Source organism: Dendrobates tinctorius, unplaced genomic scaffold (assembly GCF_039654945.1).
Source record: "Dendrobates tinctorius isolate UK_male_01 unplaced genomic scaffold, ASM3965494v1 ptg000045l, whole genome shotgun sequence".
Classification (NCBI taxonomy): Eukaryota; Metazoa; Chordata; class Amphibia; order Anura; family Dendrobatidae; genus Dendrobates; species Dendrobates tinctorius.
The window spans coordinates 16,506,082-16,531,012 of record NW_027361713.1 but is presented as its reverse complement, the minus strand read 5'-3'; the positions used below and the strand labels follow the sequence as shown (position 1 = coordinate 16,531,012).

The 24,931-nt window shown below is 44.9% G+C and overlaps 1 protein-coding gene across 5 annotated transcripts in view; it reads left to right on the top strand.

Annotated features, from left to right (window-relative positions):
- The window catches only part of SPDEF (SAM pointed domain containing ETS transcription factor), an 851,726-nt gene extending 836,308 nt beyond the window's left edge, over positions 1-15,418 (top strand). For all 5 annotated transcript variants that reach the window (XM_073575627.1, XM_073575625.1, XM_073575628.1 and 2 more), the window contains exon 6: positions 14,448-15,418. In XM_073575627.1, coding sequence (XP_073431728.1) covers positions 14,448-14,626 — 179 coding nt within the window. In that variant the 3' untranslated portion in view covers positions 14,627-15,418. The remainder of the gene's footprint in view (positions 1-14,447) is intronic.
- The last annotated feature ends 9,513 nt before the right edge of the window (positions 15,419-24,931 follow it).

Below are 24,931 nucleotides of genomic sequence, written 5' to 3'. Positions count from 1 at the left end.
GTCTTTGGAGTGCTCCGGGCCTGCCAGACAACAGTTGTTGCGATGTCGATGTCTGCTGTGGATGCTCCTCATCTGAGCTATTGGAAGCAGCACCCTCTTCCCCCAATGGATGCCAATCTGGGTCAACAACTGGGTCATCCATCACCTCCTCTTCTATGTCATGTGCACCTTTCTCTGTGTCACCGTGTATGGTGGTATAGTGTGCGGGAAGGGGCACCTGAGTCTCATCAGGGTCAAAATCTGGCTCTGTACACTGCGAGGACAATGTAGTGCTCTGAGTGAATGTACCAGCAGAATCATCCATCAGCGGCTGTGCATCAGTGCACTCCATGTCAGATTCATCTTGGCCTGGGTAATTCACCATTTGACTTGATAATCCAGGCATGGTATGTGAAAACAGCTCCATGGAGTAATCAGTAGGATGGCCTGCGTCATCCTTCAATCTTGGTTGGGGTGAAGGACACAAGGAAAGGTGTGGTTCATGAACATGAGCCTCCAATGACGACTCAGTGCTTTTACTTTTTACAACTGAAGAAGAGGAGGCGATAGAGCTGGAGGCTGAGTCAGCAATGTAAGACAAAACTTTTTCCTGATGCTCTGCCTTTAAAAGCGGTTTGCCAACTCCTAGAAAACTAAGCGTTCGAGGCCTTATGTAGCCAGACGATGACGCAGGGTCAGCACCTCCTGCATTCGGTCCTATTTTGCTCTTGCCACTACCATCAGATCCACCACCAACACCATCATTACCAGCTGCCAATCCCCGCCCAATTCCACTGCCTCTTCCACCAGCCTTCCTCATTTTTGGTAGAAATGTAGACAAAATCCAACAAACTATATAGTAATGTAAAACAAGGTAAAAGGTGTCTATAGGACAGGGGAGATTTTGGACACTGGACACTTGTAGATTGTGTGAGGCCTACTGATATCTGAGCGCTATGTGACACGCTCGATGGCACAGCTGCCTGTGACCAAAGTGACGAGAGGATAATGGAGATTTTGAATCTCTGCGTACACTTTTGGACACTGGACACTTGTAGATTGTGTGAGGCCTACTGATATCTGAGCGCTATGTGACACGCTCGATGGCACAGCTGCCTGTGACCAAAGTGACGAGAGGATAATGGAGATTTTGAATCTCTGCGTACACTTTTGGACACTGGACACTTGTAGATTGTGTGAGGCCCACTGATATCTGAGCGCTATGTGACACGCTCGATGGCACAGCTGCCTGTGACCAAAGTGACGAGAGGATAATGGAGATTTTGATTCTCTGCGTACACTTTTGGACACTGGACACTTGTAGATTGTGTGAGGCCCACTGATATCTGAGCGCTATGTGACACGCTCGATGGCACAGCTGCCTGTGACCAAAGTGACGAGAGGATAATGGAGATTTTGAATCTCTGCGTACACTTTTGGACACTGGACACTTGTAGATTGTGTGAGGCCTACTGATATCTGAGCGCTATGTGACACGCTCGATGGCACAGCTGCCTGTGACCAAAGTGACGAGAGCATAATGGAGATTTTGAATCTCTGCGTACACTTTTGGACACTGGACACTTGTAGATTGTGTGAGGCCTACTGATATCTGAGCGCTATGTGACACGCTCGATGGCACAGCTGCCTGTGACCAAAGTGACGAGAGGATAATGGAGATTTTGAATCTCTGCGTACACTTTTGGACACTGGACACTTGTAGATTGTGTGAGGCCCACTGATATCTGAGCGCTATGTGACACGCTCGATGGCACAGCTGCCTGTGACCAAAGTGACGAGAGGATAATGGAGATTTTGAATCTCTGCCTACACTTTTGGACACTGGACACTTGTAGATTGTGTGAGGCCTACTGATATCTGAGCGCTATGTGACACGCTCGATGGCACAGCTGCCTGTGTCCAAAGTGACGAGAGGATAATGGAGATTTTGAATCTCTGCGTACACTTTTGGACACTGGACACTTGTAGATTGTGTGAGGCCTACTGATATCTGAGCGCTATGTGACACGCTCGATGGCACAGCTGCCTGTGACCAAAGTGACGAGAGGATAATGGAGATTTTGAATCTCTGCGTACACTTTTGGACACTGGACACTTGTAGATTGTGTGAGGCCCACTGATATCTGAGCGCTATGTGACACGCTCGATGGCACAGCTGCCTGTGACCAAAGTGACGAGAGGATAATGGAGATTTTGAATCTCTGCATACACTTTTGGACACTGGACACTTGTAGATTGTGTGAGGCCTACTGATATCTGAGCGCTATGTGACACGCTCTATGGCACAGCTGCCTGTGACCAAAGTGACGAGAGGATAATGGAGATTTTGAATCTCTGCGTACACTTTTGGACACTGGACACTTGTAGATTGTGTGAGGCCTACTGATATCTGAGCGCTATGTGACACGCTCGATGGCACAGCTGCCTGTGACCAAAGTGACGAGAGGATAATGGAGATTTTGAATCTCTGCGTACACTTTTGGACACTGGACACTTGTAGATTGTGTGAGGCCCACTGATATCTGAGCGCTATGTGACACGCTCGATGGCACAGCTGCCTGTGACCAAAGTGACGAGAGGATAATGGAGATTTTGATTCTCTGCGTACACTTTTGGACACTGGACACTTGTAGATTGTGTGAGGCCTACTGATATCTGAGCGCTATGTGACACGCTCGATGGCACAGCTGCCTGTGACCAAAGTGATGAGAGGATAATGGAGATTTTGAATCTCTGCGTACACTTTTGGACACTGGACACTTGTAGATTGTGTGAGGCCTACTGATATCTGAGTGCTATGTGACACGCTCGATGGCACAGCTGCCTGTGACCAAAGTGGCGAGAGGATAATGGAGATTTTGAATCTCTGCGTACACTTTTGGACACTGGACACTTGTAGATTGTGTGAGGCCCACTGATATCTGAGCGCTATGTGACACGCTCGATGGCACAGCTGCCTGTGACCAAAGTGACGAGAGGATAATGGAGATTTTGATTCTCTGCGTACACTTTTGGACACTGGACACTTGTAGATTGTGTGAGGCCTACTGATATCTGAGCGCTATGTGACACGCTCGATGGCACAGCTGCCTGTGACCAAAGTGACGAGAGGATAATGGAGATTTTGATTCTCTGCGTACACTTTTGGACACTGGACACTTGTAGATTGTGTGAGGCCTACTGATATCTGAGCGCTATGTGACACGCTCGATGGCACAGCTGCCTGTGACCAAAGTGACGAGAGGATAATGGAGATTTTGATTCTCTGCGTACACTTTTGGACACTGGACACTTGTAGATTGTGTGAGGCCTACTGATATCTGAGCGCTATGTGACACGCTCGATGGCACAGCTGCCTGTGACCAAAGTGACGAGAGGATAATGGAGATTTTGAATCTCTGCGTACACTTTTGGACACTGGACACTTGTAGATTGTGTGAGGCCCACTGATATCTGAGCGCTATGTGACACGCTCGATGGCACAGCTGCCTGTGACCAAAGTGACGAGAGGATAATGGAGATTTTGAATCTCTGCGTACACTTTTGGACACTGGACACTTGTAGATTGTGTGAGGCCCACTGATATCTGAGCGCTATGTGACACGCTCGATGGCACAGCTGTGACAAAAGTGACTAGAGGATAAGGGAGATTGGATTGCTTTTAAAAAAGCAGTTTGCGGAGCAGTGGGTAAACAGCAATGCCAGCGTGTCAGGAAGCCTTAGAAGGCAGCCCAACAACCAACACCACTGATACACCACAATATAGCCTCACCTTGCACTGCACACACAGTGACTTGTGTGTTGTGCAGGCCAAATCGCTAGCAGCAGAAGCAGTTCTTTTGTCTTCTTCCCTGCCTAACGCTCTCCCTACAGAATCAGCAGCAACCTCTCCCTATACTAAGATCGGCAGAAGTAAGATGGCGGTCGGCGTGCACGCCCTTTTATACCCCCTGTGACGCCCACCAAAGCAAGCCAATCACTTGCATGCCCTTCTGAAAGATGGTGGTGACCCGTGCCTATGTCATCACGTTGCCCACAGTGTCCGTGGATCCTGATTGGCTGAAAAAGAGCGCAAAACAAACTTTTGAAACTCGACTTTGGCGCGTAAGTCGCCGACCTCGTGGCCGACCTCATCCTAGGGTCGGGTTTCGTTTCATGAAACCCGACTTTGCCAAAAGTCGGCGACTTTTGAATTTTTTCGACCCGTTTCGCTCAACTCTAATCGCCGCTGCTGTGTGCTGGGAATGCCTCAAGCAACCGATTTACCAGAATTGCTTGTTTATTAGCCAATATTAGGTCAAGGTTCTCGTGTGGCATGATGTTTTGTAATTTGCCTTTATAGCGTGGATCCAGGATGCTGGCCAACGAGTAGTCGTCATCCTTCATCATTTTGGCAATGCGGGGGTCTCTTTTTAGGATCTGCAAGGCATAATCTGACATGTGGGCCAATGTTCCCGGTGTCAATGATGCACTGCGAGTGCTGGTTGGAGGAGCACTTTCTGGAAAATCCACATCCCTCCAGTCACACACAAACCCTGTACCAGACCTTGCCACGCCAACATTTTCACTTGCCCCACGAGATGCATCTTCCTCCCCTAAGTAATCATCCCCATCATCCTCCTCTTCTTCCTCCACCTCGTCCAGGAGAGGTCCCTGAGCAGACAATGGCTGAATGTCAACAAGGATTCCCTCCTCCTCTTCCTCCTCGTCAACATTGGCTGCAGACGCCTGCTCCTTAAGGTGCGTCAAAGTTTGCATGAGCAGACGCATAAGTGGGATGCTCATGCTTAGGATGGCGTCGTCTGCGCTTACCAGCCGTGTGCATTCCTCAAAACACTGAAGGACTTTACAGAGGTCTTTCAGCTTCGACCACTGCACACCTGTCAACTCCATGTCTGCTCTCAAAGTGCCTGGCCGTGTATCCTCCCACAAATGTATTATGGCCTGCCTCTGCTCGCACAGCCGCTCAACCATGTGCAGGGTGGAGTTCCACCTTGTTGCAATGTCGATAATGAGGCGGTGGTTGGGAAGGTGGAGCAATCGCTGCAGCTTCTGCATACGAATGGAGTGTACAGGCGACCGGCGGATGTGCGCGCACAGTCTTCGCACCTTCTGGAGCAGGGCTGTTAACTCCGGATAATTTTTGAGGAAGCACTGCACCACCAGGTTCAAGGTGTGAGCCAAGCAAGGAATGTGGCTGAGTTTTGAAAGGGCTATGGCTGCCACAAAATTACGGCCGATATCACTAACTACCTTGCCTGCCTCAAGATGTACACTGCCCAGCCATGACTCAGTTTGTCGCTTCAAGTACTCGGCCAGCACCTCGGCGGTGTGTCTGTCGCCCAAACACATCATCTGCAACACAGCCTGCTGACGCTTTCCACTAGCTGCTTGATAGGGGGACACCTCGTGTGCAACAGTGGCAGCTGCAGATGGAGTGCTCGTACGACTGCGCTCTGTGGACGAGCTTTCGCTTCTGGAGGAGGAGGAGGGTCGAACGCCTACAGCCAACTGTTTCCTATACCGTGGGCTAGGCAGCACTGTCCCACCACCGCTGTCCCCTGTGGACCCTGCATCCACCACATTAACCCAGTGCGCAGTGATGGACACGTAACGGCCCTGGCCATGCCGACTGGACCATGCATCAGTTGTGAGGTGCACCTTTCCGCTCACTGACTGCTTGAGTGCATGGACAATGCGGTCTTTCACATGATGGTGGAGGGCTGGGATGGCTTTGCGAGAGAAGAAGTGGCGACTGGGTAGGTCATAGCGTGGTACTGCATAGGCCATGAGTTCGCGGAAAGCTGCGCTTTCCACCAACCGAAAGGGCATCATCTCAAACGAGATTAGTTTGGCAATGTGGGCGTTCAAACCCAGTGTACGCGGATGAGAGACTGAGTACTTTCTTGACCTACTCATAGTGTCTGGGAGGGTGAGCTGGACTTCAGAGCTGCATATGGTGGAAGTAGCGGTGGACAGGGCGGACTGAGAGAGGGTTGATGATGGTGATGGAGTTGTTGTTCTTTCTGATGGCCTAGAATCAGTCTTTCCTTGATGTAACAGTGGGATTCCCTGACTGCTGTGGCCTTGCAACGACACCTCAACATTTGCTGCTGTGCTAACCGGTGGGCTTACAGTGGGGGAAACAATGTAGCGTTGCTGACTACCTTCGTTGTGATCTGTTGCACATGTGGCACTTGAGGTTTGGTGTTGTGTCCACGCTTGCAAGTGCATGGTGGTTAAATGTCTAAGCATGCAACTGGTATTCAAATTTTTCAGATTTTTCCCTCGGCTAAAGGTCTTTGCGCACTTCTTACCGATAACCTTGGCCTGATCATGAGGATTTTGTTCAAAAAAGTGCCACACTGCACTCTTCCTACTTTGGCAGACATTTTGCGGCCTAGCACGCTGTGATCTTTTGACCCTCTGGACAAGCTGTCCAGCAACTCTTTTGATTTTTGGAACCTGTCTTTGGAGTGCTCCGGGCCTGCCAGATAACAGCTGTTGCGATGTCGATGTCTGCTGTGGATGCTCCTCATCTGAGCTATTGGAAGCAGCACCCTCTTCCCCCAATGGATGCCAATCTGGGTCAACAACTGGGTCATCCATCACCTCCTCTTCAATGTCATGTGCACCTTCCTCTGTGTCACCGTGTATGGTGGTATAGTGTGCGGGAAGGGGAACCTGAGTCTCATCAGGGTCAGAATCTGGCTCTGTACACTGCGAGGACAATGTAGTGCTCTGAGTGAATGTACCAGCAGAATCATCCATCAGCGGCTGTGCATCAGTGCACTCCATGTCAGATTCATCTTGGCCTAGGTAATTCACCATTTGACTTGATAATCCAGGCATGGTATGTGAAAACAGCTCCATGGAGTAATCAGTAGTATGGCCTGCGTCATCCTTCAATCTTGGTTGGGGTGAAGGACACAAGGAAAGGTGTGGTTCATGAACATGAGCCTCCAATGACGACTCAGTGCTTTTACTTTTTACAACTGAAGAAGAGGAGGCGATAGAGCTGGAGGCTGAGTCAGCAATGTAAGACAAAACTTTTTCCTGATGCTCTGGCTTTAAAAGCGGTTTGCCAACTCCTAGAAAACTAAGCCTTCGAAGCCTTATGTAGCCAGACGATGACGCAGGCTCAACACCTCCTGCATTCGGTCCTATTTTGCTCTTGCCACTACCATCAGATCCACCACCAACACCATCATTACCAGCTGCCAACCCCCGCCCAATTCCACGGCCTCTTCCACCAGCCTTCCTCATATTTTGTAGAAATGTAGACAAAATCCAACAAACTATATAGTAATGTAAAACAAGGTACAAGGTGTCTATAGGACAGGGGAGATTTTGAATTTCTGCACACACTTGTGGACACTGGACACTTTTGGATTGTGTGAGGCCCACTTAATATCTGAGCGCTATGTCACACGCTCGATGGCACAGGTGTGAAAAAAGTGACTAGAGGATAAGGGAGATTTTGAATTTCTGCACACACTTGTGGACACTGGACACTTTTGGATTGTGTGAGGCCCACTTAATGTCTGAGCGCTATGTCACACGCTCGATGGCACAGGTGTGAAAAAAGTGACTAGAGGATAAGGGAGATTTTGAATTTCTGCACACACTTGTGGACACTGGACACTTTTGGATTGTGTGAGGCCCACTTAATATCTGAGCGCTATGTCACACGCTCGATGGCACAGGTGTGAAAAAAGTGACTAGAGGATAAGGGAGATTTTGAATTTCTGCACACACTTGTGAACACTGGACACTTTTGGATTGTGTGAGGCCCACTTAATATCTGAGCGCTATGTCACACGCTCGATGGCACAGGTGTGAAAAAAGTGACTAGAGGATAAGGGAGATTTTGAATTTCTGCACACACTTGTGGACACTGGACACTTTTGGATTGTGTGAGGCCCAATTAATATCTGAGCGCTATGTCACAGGCTCGATGGCACAGGTGTGAACAAAGTGACTAGAGGATAAGGGAGATTTTGAATTTCTGCACACACTAGTGGACAATGGACACTTTTGGATTGTGTGAGGCCCACTGAATATCACAGCGCTATGTCACAGGCAGAAATTGGCTAGTGTATCAAACTACAAGGTGTATGTAGAATTGGGCAGAATAGGAATCTCCCTAGAGTGTAGGTCTGTAAAAACGGAACAAGTCCTCCACTTATCCTTCCACAGTGACACACAGATAGCTTCACTGTGGCCGTGATAACAGCCGTTACACGGTACTGAGAGGAGCGTGCACGTACATGGCTGTCCGGTGTACGTTAAATTGTCAAGCTCCGTGTTTTTTAAGTATACGGACTGACACACGCTGTCTCTCTATAGTTTTGAATGTGATCAAACAGCAAATATATTTAACTGTTTGAAAGCTAGACAAAACTAGTAGGTGCAGGTCTGTAAGAACGGAACATGTCCTCGACTTATTCTCACAGAGTGACACACAGATAGCTTCACTGTGGCTGTGATAACAGCCGTTACACGGTACTGTGTGAGGAGCGTACACCGCTGTATGGTGTGAAAAAATGCACGCTCAGTACCTCAGCATGACAAAAAAAAAAATTGGGATTGCTTTTAAAAAAGCAGTTTGCAGAGCAGTGGGTAAACAGCAATGCAGCTGTCAGGAAGCCTTAGAAGGCAGCCTAACAACCAACACCACTGATACACCACAATATAGCCTCCCCTTGCACTGCACACACAGTGACTGGTGTGTTGTACACGCAAAATCGCTAGCAGCAGAAGCAGTTTTTTTTTCTTCTTCCCTGCCTAACGCACTCCCTACAGAATCAGCAGCAACCTCTCCCTATGCTAAGATCGGCAGAAGTAAGATGGGGGTCGGCGTGCACTCCCTTTTATACCCCCTGTGACGCCCACCAAAGCAAGCCAATCACTTGCATGCCCTTCTGAAAGATGGTGGTGACCCGTGCCTATGTCATCACGTTGCCCACAGTGTCCGTGGATCCTGATTGGCTGAAAAAGAGCGCAAAACAAACTTTTGAAATGCGACTTTGGCGCGTAAGTCGCTGACCTCTTGGCCGACCTCATCCTAGGGTCGGGTTTCGTTTCATGAAACCCGACTTTGCCAAAAGTCGGCGACTTTTGAAATTTTTCGACCCGTTTCGCTCAACTCTATTGATGAGTGAATAGCCTGCGACATAATACAAATAAAAATAGGGGAGGAGGAAAGATTATACCTAATATGATGAAAGAGTTGGTGCTGACAGCATGGATAGGAATGAGTTAAATTGTCATGCTATAATACATAACATTGACAGGGTAGTAGATCTAATATATAAAGCTCAATGTGTGTCTATGTATGTGTGTATGTCCGGGATTGGCATCTGCCCCGTCGCAGCTACAGCCACAAGATTTTGCACAGTCACACGTCTGGACCCCGAAAACGTCATAGGCTATTGTTATGAATGGAAAACTGAGGAGGGAAAAAAGACAACAAGCTAAGTCTTAGAAAACCAGAGAAGTTGGTAACTATGCAGATTGCAGATCCCTGATCTTATCTGCACAACTAGCAGCAGTCGTGGAGCGTTCCTACGTTGGTCCTAGATGCCTCATCACAACCGGAGAACTACATAAGCCTAAAGCAGGAAAAGAGGAAAACTACCTGCCCCAGAGCAGACCCCAAAGGAAAGACAGCCCCCCACATGTATTGACGGTGAAACAAGATGAAAATACAAACAAAGGCAGGAAAATAGGCTGAGCAAACGATGGGGCCCGGCTAACTAAAAAGGACAGAAAATGAAAGACACTGTCTGCAATCTGCCAAAAAAAATCTACAAAAATATTGTCCAACACTTCTGATAGCAAAATTACCCTGAAGTTGAGACAGAGCAAAAAAGAGGCCAATCTAATAAGGGACAAAAAGCAGATTGGCAAATACTGATTAATAGGAGTGGAATTTCAGCATAGCCCCAGCAGGGGCAGGCTGATTACACAAAAAACTGAATTGACCAACAAGCGCAAGTGTGAACATTAGCAAAAAACAAACTTTACTTGAGAAGACTGGAAGAGAGCTGAAGTCCAGGACCTGAGAAGCAGACTGAATCACCAGCACCCGGATAGGGCGTCGGCTGTCTTATATCCAGTCTGATACTCCAGAGATCCAATCGTTATCTTCCTCATCAGGTGGCAGATCACTACCACTTAAACCAACCGCACTACCTCCTGTCACCACCAGAGGGAGAACGGAAGGGGAACTCTCAACTGGTGGAGCAGAAAATGAGTTCATGACAGAGTGCTATACCAGATTTAGGGGGCTTAGAGATATGTCAGATGGTACAGAACTTATAACAGCGGTCTGAGGAGAGGGATTCTGAGAGGCAGAGTACCAGAAATCTGACCCTGTAACAGAGCATGAGAGGAAGCCAGTTTGTGTTGTTCCAAGGCCAAATCTTGGACTAGCGCAAATAAAGGAAAAAATTCCCAAAAATTTAAAAAAAAAAAAACACGTTTGAAAGGTTAACTCACCAAAACCCTGACTAAGGCACTAGCAGGATGCAGCAGACCTCCATTGATAAAGGCTGGGGCAGCACAGGGGCACACCACTGATGAGAACAGCCAGTAACCCAATATGGTCTGGCTGCCTAGTGGAAAAAAAATGCACACAAATAGGGCTTGCATAGGACATCAGTCACACAGATAAGTGTGGTGCAAAGTGTCTGAACAGCCTATTAACGCCCATAGTATTAGCAGGCGGGCTGCTCAGCACTGTATATAAGCATCACACAGAAAAAAAACAAGCCAACATGAAGAGGTCTAGCTGCATCCTGCAAAAATGATAAAAAGTGCAAAAAGATAAAAAGATATGGGGTATTAGTTACTATTTTGGCCAAAGTATATTAGCTCACAACCCAACATCAAGGGTCTCCGCATCCACGCCGCAATTTACAGAAGACATCTCAGGACAGCGTATTTTGTTCTGAAGTGTCTTTTTCAGACATCTTTTCATTTGTTTCTTTCTCCATGGCAGTATTTTTAACTTTTCAATGTAAAGAAGTAGCCATTCTTCCAAGTGAAAGCCACTGAAGAATGGTCAGGTCGGTTCTTTTAACTGTTTAACCTCTTCCCGACCGCCAACAGTAGATAAACGTTGGCGCTTGCTGGGCTTTGTGCAGCGCCGACGTTTATCTACTGTAGGCGGTTTTGTGCCCCCCGGGACCCCCACATACCTTACAACGCGGGGATCCCGGTGCACAATGCATGCTGGGACCCGCGACGTCATCGAGACCTGATTGGTTCAGGTCCTGATGACGTCAGCGTCACAGCAGCCAATGGGAGCGATCGCTGGGAAAGCTGCTTGTTTCCCAGCGATCTCACTCATTGTAACGCGGCTTCTCCTCTGATCTAACACTGACAAATGATCAGAGGTGAAGCAGCGTTACTGTGTGACTAGATCGCTGCCTGGCACAGCTGATCGCTGCGTGGCACAGCTGTGCCAGGCAGCGATCTTGTCACACAGTAACGCTGCTTCACCTCTGATCATCTGTCATTGTGACATCAGAGGAGAAGTCGCGTTATTATGTGCCAGGCAGCGATCTTGTCACATAGTAACGCTGCTTCACCTCTGATCATCTGTCAGTGTGAGATCAGAGGAGAAGTGGCGTTACTATGAGTCAGATCGCAGGGCAGTGATCTTGTCACAAAAATAAAAAAAGTAAAGAAAAAAAAAGCAGGTACACAGGTTAGGGCTAGGGTTAGGGCTAGGGCTGGGATTAAGGTTATGGGTGTGTTGGTGTTAGGTTTGTGGTTAGGGTTATGGTTAGGGCTGAGATTAGGGTTAGGGGTGTGTTGGGGTTAGAGTTGGAATTAGAATTGGGGGTTTCCACTGTTTAGGTACATCAGGGGCTCTGTAAATGCAATATGACGCCCGCAGACCATTCCATCAAAGTCTGCATTTCAGAACGTCACTACTTCCCTTCCGAGCCCCACCGTGTGCCCAAACAGTAGCTTTCTCCCACATATGGGATACCAGCGTACTCAGGACAAATTGGACAACAACTCTTAGGGTCCAATTTCTCCTGTTACCCTTGTGAAAATAAAAATTGGGAGCTAAAAGATCATTTTTGTGGAAAAAAAATGATTTTTTTATTTTCACGCCTCTACATTATAAACTTTACTGAAACACCTGGGGGTTCAAAGTGCTCACCACACATCTAGATAAGTTCCTTGGGGGGTGTAGTTTCCAAAATGGGGCCACTTGTGGGGGGTTTCCACTGTTTAGGTACATCAGGGGCTCTGCAGACGCGACATGACACCCGCAGACCATTCCATCAAAGTCTGCATTTCAGAACGTCACTACTTCCCTTCCGAGCCCCACCGTGTGCCCAAACAGTAGTTTTCTCCCACATATAGGGTACCAACGTACTCAGGACAAATTGGACAACAACTTTTGGGGTCCAATTTCTCCTGTTACCCTTAGGAAAATAAAAATTTTGAGGCTAAAAGATCATTTTTGTGGAAAAAAAATGATTTTTTTTATTTTCACGGCTCTACATTATAAACTTTAGTGAAACACTTGGGGGTTCAAAGTGCTCACCACACATCTAGATAAGTCCCTTGGGGGGGTCTAATTTCCAAAAAGGGGTCACTTGTGGGGGTTTCCACTGTTTAGGTACATCAGGAGCTCTCCAAATGCGACATGGCATCCGATCTCAATTCCAGCCAATTCTGCATTGAAAAAGTCAAACGGCACTCCTTCCGTTCTGAGCTCTGCCTTGTGCTCAAACAGTGGTTTAGCCCCACATACGGGGTACTGGCGTATTCGGGAGAAATTGCACAAAAAATTTTGTGGTTCATTTTCTCTTTTTACACTTGTGAAAATAAAAAAAAATGGTTTTGAAGTAAAATGTTTGTGAAAAAAAGTTAAATGTTTATTTTTTCCTTCCATATTCCATTCATTCATGTGAAGCACCTGAAGGGTTAATAGACTTCTTGAATGTGGTTTTGAGTACATTGAGAGGTGCAGTTTTTAGAATGGTGTCGCTTTTGGGTATTTTCTGTCATATTGACCCCCCAAACTCACTTCAAATGTGAGGTGGTCTCTAAAAAAAATGGTGTTGCAAATTTTGTTGTAAAAATGAGAAATCGCTGGTCAACTTTTAACCCTTATAACGTCCTAAAAAAAAAAATTATGTTTCCAAAATTGTGCAGATGTAAAGTAGACATGTGGGAAATGTTATTTGTTAACTATTTTGTGCGCTATCACTCTCTGATTTAAGGGCATAAAAATTAAAAGTTTGAAAATTGCAAAATTTTCGCCAAATTTTGAATTTTTTAACAAATAAGCGCAGATCATATCTAAAATTTTTTACCACCATCATGAAGTACAATATGTCATGAGAAAACAATGTCAGAATCAGTAGGATCCGTTGAAGCGTTCTAGAGTTATGACCTCATAAAGTGACACTGGTCAGAATTGAAAAAATTGGCCCGGTCACGAAGGCAAAAACAGGCTCGGGTGCGAAGGGGTTAACATCTTTGAAATCCTAAAGTGGTTAAAAGAAGCTCAATAGACTGAACATACACATAAATAGAAAGTTGTTTTGACATCAAAATGCTGATTCTTTTTGGTGTTTCTTTTGCAGTTTTTCAGGTGAGCAACTGAGTGAACTAGACTGAAAAAGATGTCATATGCACATACTCTTACTAACTTTAGGGTCAATTCCTTTAAAGCACCACTCCAGCATTTTTCTTTATTGGGCCACTGGAGTGTTGCTTTAAATGAAATTCACTTGCCCCTGTCTCATACTCACCTGCTGCCACCTTCATCATTTTCCAGCATTGCTCTTGTCTGTCTCCTGCAAAAAGTGCCCTGCCTGCAGCTTCAGTGTTTCATGGAGCAGCAGCGTTAAGGTCACTTTTCAATACTTGTCTATGAGAGCCTCATTCTGGCTCTCATAGACTTGCATTGACAGAGTCAGAAGCTACGCCCACAAAATGGCGCTGCGGGACCAGAGCATTGCAGAAAAATGGTGAAGACACTGGAGGCTGAGTATATGACCATGGTCAGAGGACTTACAATTAAAACGCCACTCCAGCATGGAAAAAAAATGCTGGAGTTGTGCTTCAAGTTTTTAATTAGTTGTTTACTTTACAACCATTTTGATGAGGAAAACTTTTCCCCAGAATCTCAGTTCTCATAATAAAGATTTCTTGTCACTTCTGGAGACCGAATCTTTTTTCCTCTAGATGTTGGGCTTGCCTTCTTGTCTTTTATGAGTGCACTCCTGAAAAGTACTAAACTTATGGAAGATATCGCTTTGATAGTGCAATGTTACAGAATGGGAGAAAAAGATCTGTACCATATAATTGTGATTTCTAAAATGAACTGTAAACAAATGACAGTACAGAATGGACTTGCTATAGTATTTTTTCTTATATCCCATCTTATTGTGAATGAAATGTTTTCTCAGGTATCTTTAAAATTGAAGATTCTGCTCAAGTTGCACGCCTTTGGGGGATCAGAAAGAACCGACCTGCAATGAACTACGATAAACTAAGCCGCTCCATTCGACAGTACTACAAAAAAGGCATCATCCGTAAGCCTGATGTTTCTCAACGGCTTGTTTATCAGTTTGTACAACCACTGTAAAGTCTACACATTTTATGATTTGAAAGAACACTAATTCTAAAATGGATATGTGGCAGAAAGAAAAAAATCTGTGTGTGTGAGCAACTAGAAGAACAGATACATTCTTGTAGAGATTATTTTCTACAGATCATTTTTGTGAAAATTAGCAAAAGATTCTTCTCTTTGCCAAAGTGATCAAGCCCTGGTGCATATCACAAATATGCTGTTTTCAATATTATCCAAGGCATAAAAGTCTTCTTTATTACTCACGTGCTTTAGAGGTACTCACTGATGTGAGACCTACTGGACTCAATGACCTTGCAGGACAATGGAAGGTGGGGACAAAGCAGGACATAATGACCAAAAATCAATGCAAGCATATTGTAAAAATAAGAGAACACCTGTAATATTAGAGCAAAGTTTGATGCGAATGAATGTTTGTCAGTCTGTATAACTCTATGAAGTAATATGTTTTATAAGCATTATTTATTATAGTAAAATATTCTGTTAATTAATACCAGAAAGTGCCATTATGGGTGTAGAGCTAAAATATATAAATTTATTGCTAAGAACAGACTGAACATATTGGTGCAAACTGGTAAAATGTGATTTTGTAATGGGTGTAATCAATTTTCTTTAATCGATCAAGATTACAATACTGTCAAATACATTTCACTCATAAAAATATGTCTGACATGTTCATCATATAATACCATTATATGTTTTTCTTTCATATAAAGATGATGTTGTTGATTTCCACTTTACCGTTTATAAAGAATTTCTATTTAATTTAATAAACAGTTAAGTAACAGACTAACATGTATAAAGTATGTGATGTTTCTAATTCTTCCTATTCAATATAAAGCAATGCCAACAAATTATAGAATTGCTTCATACTAAACCAACAGGAGATAACAGCTAGTTCGCTAATCAGAGGCGTAGCTAGGGGTACAGCTCAGAGGGGAAACATCTGAGTGGGCCCTAGCAAGAAAACATGTAATTGGTGCAACCTGCGCTGCTGCACATTGGCGCAAGAGGTAAGGGGGCCCATTTCTACCTTTAAAGAAGGTGCAATTTTGCATTTTTAGGAGCTCTTGAGCTGCAAACAGCCCATATATTGTTCTTGCACATGAGCCCTTTCTGTCTGTGTCCGCCTGTGGCCCCTAATCAGGTAATCATGATTATAATATCTATGGTGGTATAGGGGAACCTCAGGAGATGACCCCACTGTTATCTAATATATAAAGCTCAATGTGTGTGTGTATGGGAATGGCATCCGCACCGTCGCAGCTACAGCCCTAAAATTTGGCACAGTCACACGTCTGGACCCCAAGAGCGTCATAGGCTATGTTGTGAGATGAAATTTTAACCCCGCGCATTCCAATTCACCAAACAATTTTGCCCCTATCTACATAATGGGGAAAAAGTGTATGTATGTATTGGCATCTGCACCGTAGTAGCTACAGTCACAAAATTTGGCACAGTCACACGTCTGGACCCCGAGAGTGTCATAGGCTATGTTGTGAGGTGAAATTTTAACCCCGCGCATTCCAATTCACCAAACAATTTTGCCCCTATCTACATAATGGAAAAAAAGGGAAGGGAAAAGTGTTGGAGGCAAATTGACAGCTGCTAGATGTGAACAAGGGGGACTTAAAGAATGAGAGCGATGGCGCCAAACAGTTTATACCATACAGTTGCTAAGGTGGGGCCCTGACATGGGATACTCACCACACACGGGGATATGAACACACACACAAAATGCGCCACACACTACCATGTGCTTCAACACATATACCACCCTCAGCACACATTTCACCACACATACACCAACCTCGCCACATAAAAGTCGAAACACAAAAGTCGCCACTCAAAACTCACCACGCTGTCCCAGAGCTGTTTAAAAGATAAAAAATGAGCTGTGATTGGTTGCTATCAGCAACAGTTTTCTTTGTAGATAGTTGTGGTAACTGAGGCCTATTATTCTTATCATTTCTATGGTGTTATCGTCCTTCTGTAAAGCTGGAAATATCACAATTTATTACCGTGCCAACACAGACCACCCTCTGACACAGACTGCAGGGGGAGCCCAGAATCACACATAATAGGATTAGATACACGGCTCAGCAGGTAATATCACACAGGATAGGATTAGATACACGGCTCAGCAGTCAGTATCACACAGGATGGGATTAGATACACAGCTCAGCAGTCAGTATCACACAGGATAGGATTAGATACGCAGCTCAGCACAAAGTATCACACAGAATAGTATTAGATACATGGCTCAGCAGACAGTATCACACAGAATAGGATTAGATACACAGCTCAGCAGTTAGTATCACACAGGATAGGATTAGATGCACGGTTATTATGTGCAATATAATCATTATAATTTGTTATAACTAACCACAGCTGGTTACTATGCCCAGGCAACGCCGGGCTCTTCAGCTAGTCTAATATATAAAGCTCAATGTGGGTGTGAATGTATGTATGCATGTATGTCCGGGATTGGCATCCGCACCGTTGCAGCTACAGCCACAAAATTTGGCACAGTCACACGTCTGGACCCCGAGAGCATCATAGGCTATGTTGTGAGGCAAAATTTTAACCCTGCGCGTTCCAATTCACCGAACAATTTTGCCCCTATCTACATAATGGGGAAAAAGTGAAAGGAAAAGTGTTGGAGGCAAAATGACAGCTGCCAGATGTGAACAAGGGTGACTTAAAGAATGAGAGTGATGGCGCCAAAGAGCATATACCATACAGTTGCTAATGTGGGGCCCTGACATGGGATACTCACAACACACGGGGATATGAACACACACACAAAATGTGCCACACACTATCACGTGTTTCAACACATATACCACCCTCAGCAACTCCGGGCTCTTCAGCTAGATGAAAATAAATCTCTATGCAAAGACCAGCACTGATATTACTGTCATATGGTGACATATAGCGGTCGATACCAGTCCTGCAGAACATATAGAGATTACTTACAGCTGATGTTTTTTCTGGGTGAGTCATTCACTTTTCCCGTCTTTTTCATCTCGCCCAGACCGACATGTCTACTTCTCCAGCCAAGAATAATCTGCAGAGATTACAACAAAGACACATATGACTACTCACATTTCCTGCACCATTCACATGTAGAATCATAAAATCCAAGAATGTTCGACTTGGAAGGGACCTCCAGGGTCATTGTGTTCAACCCCCTGCTAAATGTAGGATTCACTAAACCATCTGTCCAGTCTCTGTTTGAAGACCTCCATTGAAGGAGAACTCACCACCTCTCGTGGCAGCCTGTTCCTCTCATTGGTTACTCTCACTGTCAAAAGTTTTTCTAATATCTAATCTGTATCTTCTCCCTTTCAGTCATTCCATTGCTCCTTGTGTTTGCGTGTGCCAATATATTCCCTACCTGCACAAACTCCTCATCCCGCTGATACCCCAATACTGAGCCGCTGTTGTCGATTGTTCCCCTATTACTGCACCTGCTGTGTGGTACAACAACAGAGCTCCTCTTACTTCCCCACATAGTAATACCACCACTGTCCTCCTTACATTGTAGCAATGCCTCCTTTGTGCTCTCTAGGTGGTAAAATTGCCCCTTAGAAAATATTAATTTGTTGTGCATGTGCCCACCACATTTTCCCCATAGAAAGTAATAATACTCCATGTGCAACTTTGATGGTAATAATACTGAGGGCCCCTATAACAATAATGTTTAAGTGCCCATTTAACATTTAATAATGTCCCCTGAGTTCCCTATGTACAAGTCCCTTATATGCAGTCTGCTGTGCCCACAGCTCCCCTATCCAATGTATGATGGGCCCACAGCTCCCTTATACATCAGTCTCCCAGAATTCCCCTATATATAGACTATTGTCCCCACTGCTCCCCCAATACATAGTATTGTAGTTAATAGCATTCTGACACTATGCGGCGCCTGCACTGAGAGCCCAGCTGCTTGGAGGATATTAATTTTATTCTTCCCAGCAGCCTTGCTCTTCCAGTCATAGGACTTGCGCTGGCATGGTTTCAGTCACCGCTCTGTGTATAGAGAGTGGCGCCTCTATCCTCACCCCAGCACTGTGGGGGGCACTGCTAGACCTAATATTAACCAACAGGCCAGACCGCATATCAAATGTAAGGGTTGAGGGTCACTTGGGTAATAGTGATCACAAATTAATAAGTTTTCATGTATCCTTTAATAAGATGTGTAGTAGAGGGGTTACAAGGACACTAAACTACAGGAAGGCAAATTTCCAACGGATGAGAGATGATCTTGGTGCAATTAACTGGGACGATATCCTGAGACATAAAAATACCATGTGGGAATAAACATGCTAGAAATAGGAGGAAACCACTATGGCTAAATAGAGCTGTAAGGGGTGCAATAAGAGATAAAAATAAAGCATTTAGAGAATTAAAGCAAGTAGGTAGTGATGAGGCATTAAATAAATACAGAAAATTAAATAAATTCTGTAAAAAGCAAATCAAAACAGCAAAGATTGAGACAGAGAGACTCATTGCCAGAGAAAGTAAAAATAATCCCAAAATATTCTTTAACTACATAAATAGTAAGAAACTAAAAAATGATAGTGTTGGCCCCCTTAAAAATAGTCTGGATGAAATGGTGGATGAGGATGAGGAAAAAGCCAATATGCTAAATGACTTTTTTCAACAGTATTTACACAAGAAAATCCCATGACAGATAACATGATCAGGGATAAAAATTCTCCATTAAATGTCACCTGCTTAACCCAGCAGGAAGTACGGCGGCGTCTAAAAATCACTAAAATTGACAAATCCCTGGGCCTGGATGGGATACACCCCCGAGTACTGCAGGAATTAAGCACAGTCATAGATAAACCATTATTTTTAATCTTTAAAGATTCCATAATAACAGGGTCTGTACCACAGGACTGGCGTATAGCAAATGTGGTGCCAATATTCAAAAAGGGGACAAAAACTGAACTTGGAAATTATAGGCCAGTAAGTTTAACCTCAACTGTGGGTAAAATACTGTAGAGTTTTCTAAGAGATACTATACTGGAGTATCTGGAGAAGAATAACCTTATGACCCAATATCAACATGGGTTTACAAGGGACCGTTCCTGTCAGACTAATCTGATAAGCTTTTATGAAGAGGTAAGTTCCGGACTGGACCAAGGGAATGCAGTGGATGTGGTGTACATGGACTTTTCAAAAGCTTTTGATACGGTGCCACACAAAAGGTTGATACATAAAATGAGAACAATGGGGATAGGGGAAAATATGTGTAGGTGGGTTAAGAGCTGGCTCAGGGATAGGAAACAAAGGGTGGTTATTAATGGAGCACACTCGGACTGGGTCACGGCTAGCAGTGGGGTACCACAGGGGTCAGTTTTGAGCCTGCTTCTTTTTAACATATTTATTAATGACCTTGTAGGGGGCATAGAGAGTAGAATTTCAATATTTGCAGATGACACTTAACTCTGCAGGGTAATCAATACAGAGGAGGACAATTTTATATTACAGGAGGATTTATGTAACTAGAAGCTTGGGCTGATAAATGGCAAATGAGCTTTAATGGGGATAAATGTAAGGTCATGCACTTGGGTAGAACGAACAAGATGTATAATTATGTGCTTAATTGTAAAACACTGGGCAAAACAGTCACTGAAAAAGACCTGGGTGTATGGGTGGACGACAAACTCACATTTAGTGGCCAGTGTCAGGCAGCCAGCTGCTGCAAAGGAAAATAAAATAATGGGATGCATTAAAAGAGGCATAGATGCTCATGAGGAGAACATAATTTTACCTCTATATAAGTCACTAGTGCGACCACACTTAGAATACTGTGTACAGTTCTGGTCTCCGGTGTATAAGAAAGACATAGCTGAACTGGAGCGGGTGCAGAGAAGAGCGACCAAGGTTATTAGGGAACTAGGGGGTCTGCAATACCAAGACAGGTTATTAGGTTATTTAGTTTGCAGAATCGAAGGCTTAGGGGTGATCTTATTACAATGTATAAATATATGCGGGGACAATACCAAGACCTTTCTAATGATCTTTTTACTCTTAGACCTGTGACGGGGACAAGGGGGCATCCTCTACGTCTGGAGGAAAGAAGGTTTAAGCATACTCACAGACACGGATTCTTTACTGTAAGAGCAGTGAGACTATGGAACTCTCTGCCATATGATGTTGTAATGAGTGATTCCCTACTAAAATTTAAGACGGGACTGGATGCCTTTCTTGAAAAGTATAATATTACAGGGTATATACACTAGTTTCCTTAATATTGCGTTGATCCAGGTAGCTAGTCTGATTGCCGTATGTGGAGTCGGGAAGGAATTTTTTTCCCCAGTGTGAAGCTTACTGTTTGCCACATGGGTTTTTTTTTGCCTTATTCTGGATCAACATGTTAGGGCAAGTTAGGATAGGATATGGGTTGAACTAGATGGACTTAAAGTCTCCCTTCAACCTTAATAACTATGTTACTATGTTAGCACCCTACTGGTGCCCCTATAAATAATACTTCTTAAGTGCCTACTTAATATTTAACTGAGCCCCCTATGTTCAGTAATGGCCCCAGCATTGCTGCCCGGGGGTCTGTACCGGCCTGCCGGGGGTCTGTACCGGCCTGCCGGGGGGCTGTGCCGGCCTGCCGGTGGTCTGTACCCCCTATGTTCAGTAATGGCCCCAGCATTGCTGCCCGGGGGTCTGTACCGGCCTGCCGGGGGTCTGTACCGACTGTCCGGGGGTCTGAGCGGCCTGCCGGGGGTCTGTACCGGCCTGCCGGGGGTCTGTGCCGGCGGGCTGTGCCGACTGTCCAGTGGTCTGTGCTGGCTGCGGGGGTAAGTACTGGCCTGCTGGTGGTCTGTACCGACTGTCCGGGGGTCTGAGCGGCCTGCCGGGGGTCTGTGCCGGCGGGCTGTGCCGACTGTCCGGGGGTCTGTGCAGGCTGCGGGGGTCTGTGCAGGCATCGTCCGATGGGACTACAATTCCCATCGGGCGATGCCTGCTACCATGATGGTGATTGACACATTAGCCAATGATGGGACAGTAGTAGTCCCATCATCCGGCCTATGTGTTGAATGTAAAAAAAAAAAATACATACTACATACATACTACATGCTACATACATACTACATACATGCTACATACATGCAACATATATACTACATGCATGCAACATACATACTACATATATACCACATGCATGCAACATGCATACTACATATATACCACATACACTCACTGGCCACTTTATTAGGTACACCATGCTAGTAAGGGGTTGGACCCCCTTTTGCCTTCAGAACTGCCTCAATTCTTCGTGGCAGAGATTCAACAAGGTGCTGGAAGCATTCCTCAGAGATTTTGGACCATATTGACATGATGGCATCACACAGTTGGCGCAGATTTGTCGGCTGCACATCCCTGATGCGAATCTCCCGTTCCACCACATCCCAAAGATGCTCTATTGGATTGAGATCTGGTGACTGAGGAGGCCATTTGAGTACAGTAAACTCATTGTCATGTTCAAGAAACCAATCTGAGATGATTCGAGCTTTATGACATGGCGCATTATCCTGCTGAAAGTAGCCATCAGATGTTGGGTACATTGTGGTCATAAAGGGATGGACATGGTCAGCAACAATACTCAGGTAGGCTGTGGCGTTGCAACGATGCTCAATTGGTACCAAGGGGCCCAAAGAGTGCCCAGAAAAAATTCCCCACACCATGACACCACCACCACCAGCCTGAACCGTTGATACAAGGCAGGATGGATCCATGCTTTCATGTTGTTTACGCCAAATTCTGACCCTACCATCCGAATGTCGCAGCAGAAATCGAGACTCATCAGACCAGGCAACGTTTTTCCAATCTTCTACTGTCCAATTTCGATGAGCTTGTGCAAATTGTAGCCTCAGTTTCCTGTTCTTAGCTGAGAGGAGTGGTACCCAGTGTGGTCTTCTGCTGCTGTAGCCCATCTGCCTCAAAGTTCGATGCACTGTGCGTTCAGAGATGCTCTTCTGCCTACCTTGGTTGTAACGGGTGGCAATTTGAGTCACTGTTGCCTTTCTATCAGCTCGAACCAGTCTGCCCATTCTCCTCTGACCTCTGGCATGAACATGGCATTTCCGGCCACAGAACTGCCGCTCACTGGATTTTTTTTCTTTTTCGGACCATTCTCTGTAAACCCTAGAGATGGTTGTGCGTGAAAATCCCAGTAGATCAGCAGTTTCTGAAATTCTCAGACCAGCCCTTCTGGCACCAACAATCATGCCACGTTCAAAGGCACTCAAATCACCTTTCTTCCCCATACTGATGCTCGGTTTGAACTGCAGGAGATTGTCTTGACCATGTCTACATGCCTAAATGCACTGAGTTGCCGCCATGTGATTGGCTGATTAGAAATTAAGTCTTAACACACAGTTGGACAGGTGTACCTAATAAAGTGGCCAGTGAGTGTATATACTACATGCATGCAACATGCATACTACATATATACCACATATATACTACATGCATGCAACATACATATATATACTACATGCATGCAACATGCATACTACATATATACAACATATATACTACATGCATACTACATATATACCACGTGCATGCAACATACATACATACTACTAGTGTTGAGCATTCCGATACTGCAAATATCGGGTATCGGCTGATATTCGCTGTATCGAAAATCCGATACCGAGTACCGATATTTTTCCAATATCGGATATCGGAATCGGAAGTTCCCATAATGCAAAGAGCCACTGCTGTGGCTGATTGGCAGCCGAAATGACATCATCATGATGCGCGGTCTGTGCGCATCATGATGCACCGTCAGTTCGGGCCTTCCGGGGGGTCTATGCCGACTGCCCGGGGTTCTGTACCGGCCTGCCGGGGGTCTGTGCCGACTGCCCGGGGGTCTGTGCGGACTGCCGGGGGTCCGTACCGGCCTCCGGTGGTCTATACCGACTGTCCGGGGGGCTGAGCAGGCTGCGGGGGTCTGTGCAGGATCGTCCGATGGGACTACAAGTCCCATCGGGTGATGCCTGCTACCATGACGGTGATTGACACATTAGCCAATGATGGGACAGTAGCAGTCCCATCATCCGGCTAATGTGTTGAATGTACAGAAAAAAAAATACATACTACATACATACTACATGCTACATACATACTACATACATGCTACATACATACTACATGCATGCAACATACATACATATTACATATATACCACATGCATGCAACCTGCATACTACATATATACCACATATATACTACATGCATGCAACATGCATACTACATATATACTACATGCATCATACATATATACTACATGCAACATGCATACTACATGCATGCAACATACATACAACATATATACCACATGCATGCAACATGCATACTACATATATACCACATATATACTACATGCATGCAACATACATATATACTACATATATACTACATGCAACATACATACAACATATATACTACATGCATGCAACATACATATATACTACATGCAACATGCATACTACATGCATGCAACATACATACTACATATATACCAAATGCATGCAACATGCATACTACATATATACTACATGCATGCAACATACATATATACTACATGCAACATGCATACTATATGCATGCAACATACATACTACATATATACCACTTGCATGCAACATGCAAACTACATATATACCACATATATACCACATGCATGCAACATACATACTACATATATACTACATGCATGCAACATACATACTACATATATACTACATCCATACAACATACATACTACATATATACCACATGCATGCAACATACATACATACAACATATATACAACATATATACCACATGCATGCAACATGCATACTACATATATACTACATATATACTACATGCATGCAACATACATATATACTACATACAATACATTCATACAATACATACATATAGACATACAGTACATATAACATAGAGTACATACTCACCATCACTTGTAACTTTGATCCCCGAAGCCATTGTCATCTATGGAATAAATATTAAAATAACAAAGCACCAATATACTCACCCCTGATCCGCCGAAGTCCACGGGTGTCCCACGACGATCTTGCGTGGAGAACAGCAGCATCAGCTGATGCTACCGTTCTCTACGGGCTCCAGGAAACCAGTGTCAGGAGGTAGGTATCCTTCTGCCCTGCATTCCTCCGCCACTGTAAAAAACAAAAAAAAAGTCCCTAGTCTCATTTTATGGCATTGCTGTGTGAGAAATTTCCCACGCAGCTTTTGCCATAA